The following is a 1,184-nucleotide window of genomic DNA, read 5'->3' as shown; positions in this document are numbered from 1 at the left end:
GTCCAAAGCCAGGCTCTAGTCTGGACCTGGTTCTGATCCAGCTGAAAATGTTCTCCAGCAGGAGCTGCAGGCAGAACTGCTCAGACTGGACCGGTTCTGTCCTGTCAACAAGACATTGTCTCAGTGTCTTCATGCCCTAATGTCTCAGTGTCCTCATGTTTCCATGTCTCAGTGTCCTCATGTCTTCATGTCCTCTTGTCTTCATGTCTCAGTGTCCTCATGTATCCATCTCTCAGCATCCTCATGTCTCAGTATCTTTATGTCCTCATGTCTCAGTGTCTCAGCATCATGTCTTCATGTCTCAGCATCCTCAAGTCTTCATGTCTCCATGTCTCAGCATCCTCATGTCTCAGTATCTTCATGTCCTCATGTCTCAGTATCTTCATGTCCTCATGTCTCAGTGTCTCCATGGTAACAGTNCTGGACTTGTCCCACCTGTCTGACCTGGACTTGTCCCACCTGTCTGACCTGGACTTGTCCCACCTGTCTGACCTGGACTTGTCCCACCTGGTCCTCAGGGAGCTGTTACCCGTGTCCAGAGACGGTGTCTCTGAGCTGCACCTGTGGGTCTGCGGTTCTGGTGGTCCCATGTGGACGTGAGAAGACCACCAGACCTCCTCGCTGCAAGGAGCCCTGCAGGTACTCCTGAGCTTCTCTGTCCCAAGGTTCTGTTGGGTTTCACATGTGACCCGGTCCTCCTCTGTCCCCAGGTGTCCCCCCTCCTGCCACCACCGGTCCAGAGAGCCCCACCGGTGCCACCCGGGCCCGTGCCCCCCCTGCAGACAGGTGTGTGGACTGGCGCTGCCCGGCTGCAGACACACCTGTCCTCAGCCCTGCCATGACCTGGTTCTGGTCCGGTCCCAACAGGTCCGTCTCTGTCTTGTGTTTGCAGCTGATTGTAAGGAGGGTTTGGACCCAGAACCGGCCCACGGGTCAGAGTCTGAAGGATCTAACCCCTCCCTCTGGTTTTATGTCTCTGAGGGTCTGCAGGTCCAGCTGGCGGGTCCGTGGGAACAGCCATCAGAACCGGCCTTCGTGAAGAAAGCTCTGCCCTGTCCTCCCTGCCAAGTACCCATCCCAACGTGAGTCCAACCGGACCAGAACCTGGGTCTGAAACCACAGAGTCTACAGTCTGGACCTGCCAGACTCTTTAGACCTGAGAGGGACACAGTCTGCCTGTTGTG

At 56.0% G+C, this 1,184-nt stretch overlaps 1 protein-coding gene across 1 annotated transcript in view; it reads left to right on the top strand.

Moving 5' to 3' along the window:
- The window catches only part of LOC106511567 (NF-X1-type zinc finger protein NFXL1), a gene marked incomplete at both ends in the record, with an annotated part of 13,449 nt that overhangs the window by 11,121 nt on the left and 1,144 nt on the right, over positions 1 to 1,184 (top strand). Inside the window, 2 exon segments of the mRNA XM_014000325.1 lie at positions 711 to 867; positions 982 to 1,082. Coding sequence (XP_013855779.1) covers positions 711 to 867; positions 982 to 1,082 — 258 coding nt within the window.

The sequence above is a fragment of the Austrofundulus limnaeus genome, unplaced genomic scaffold, assembly GCF_001266775.1.
Source record: "Austrofundulus limnaeus strain Quisiro unplaced genomic scaffold, Austrofundulus_limnaeus-1.0 Scaffold2931, whole genome shotgun sequence".
Taxonomy (NCBI): Eukaryota; Metazoa; Chordata; class Actinopteri; order Cyprinodontiformes; family Rivulidae; genus Austrofundulus; species Austrofundulus limnaeus.
The sequence above is the reverse complement of the archived record's forward strand: the minus strand, read 5'-3'. Positions and strand labels throughout refer to the sequence as shown.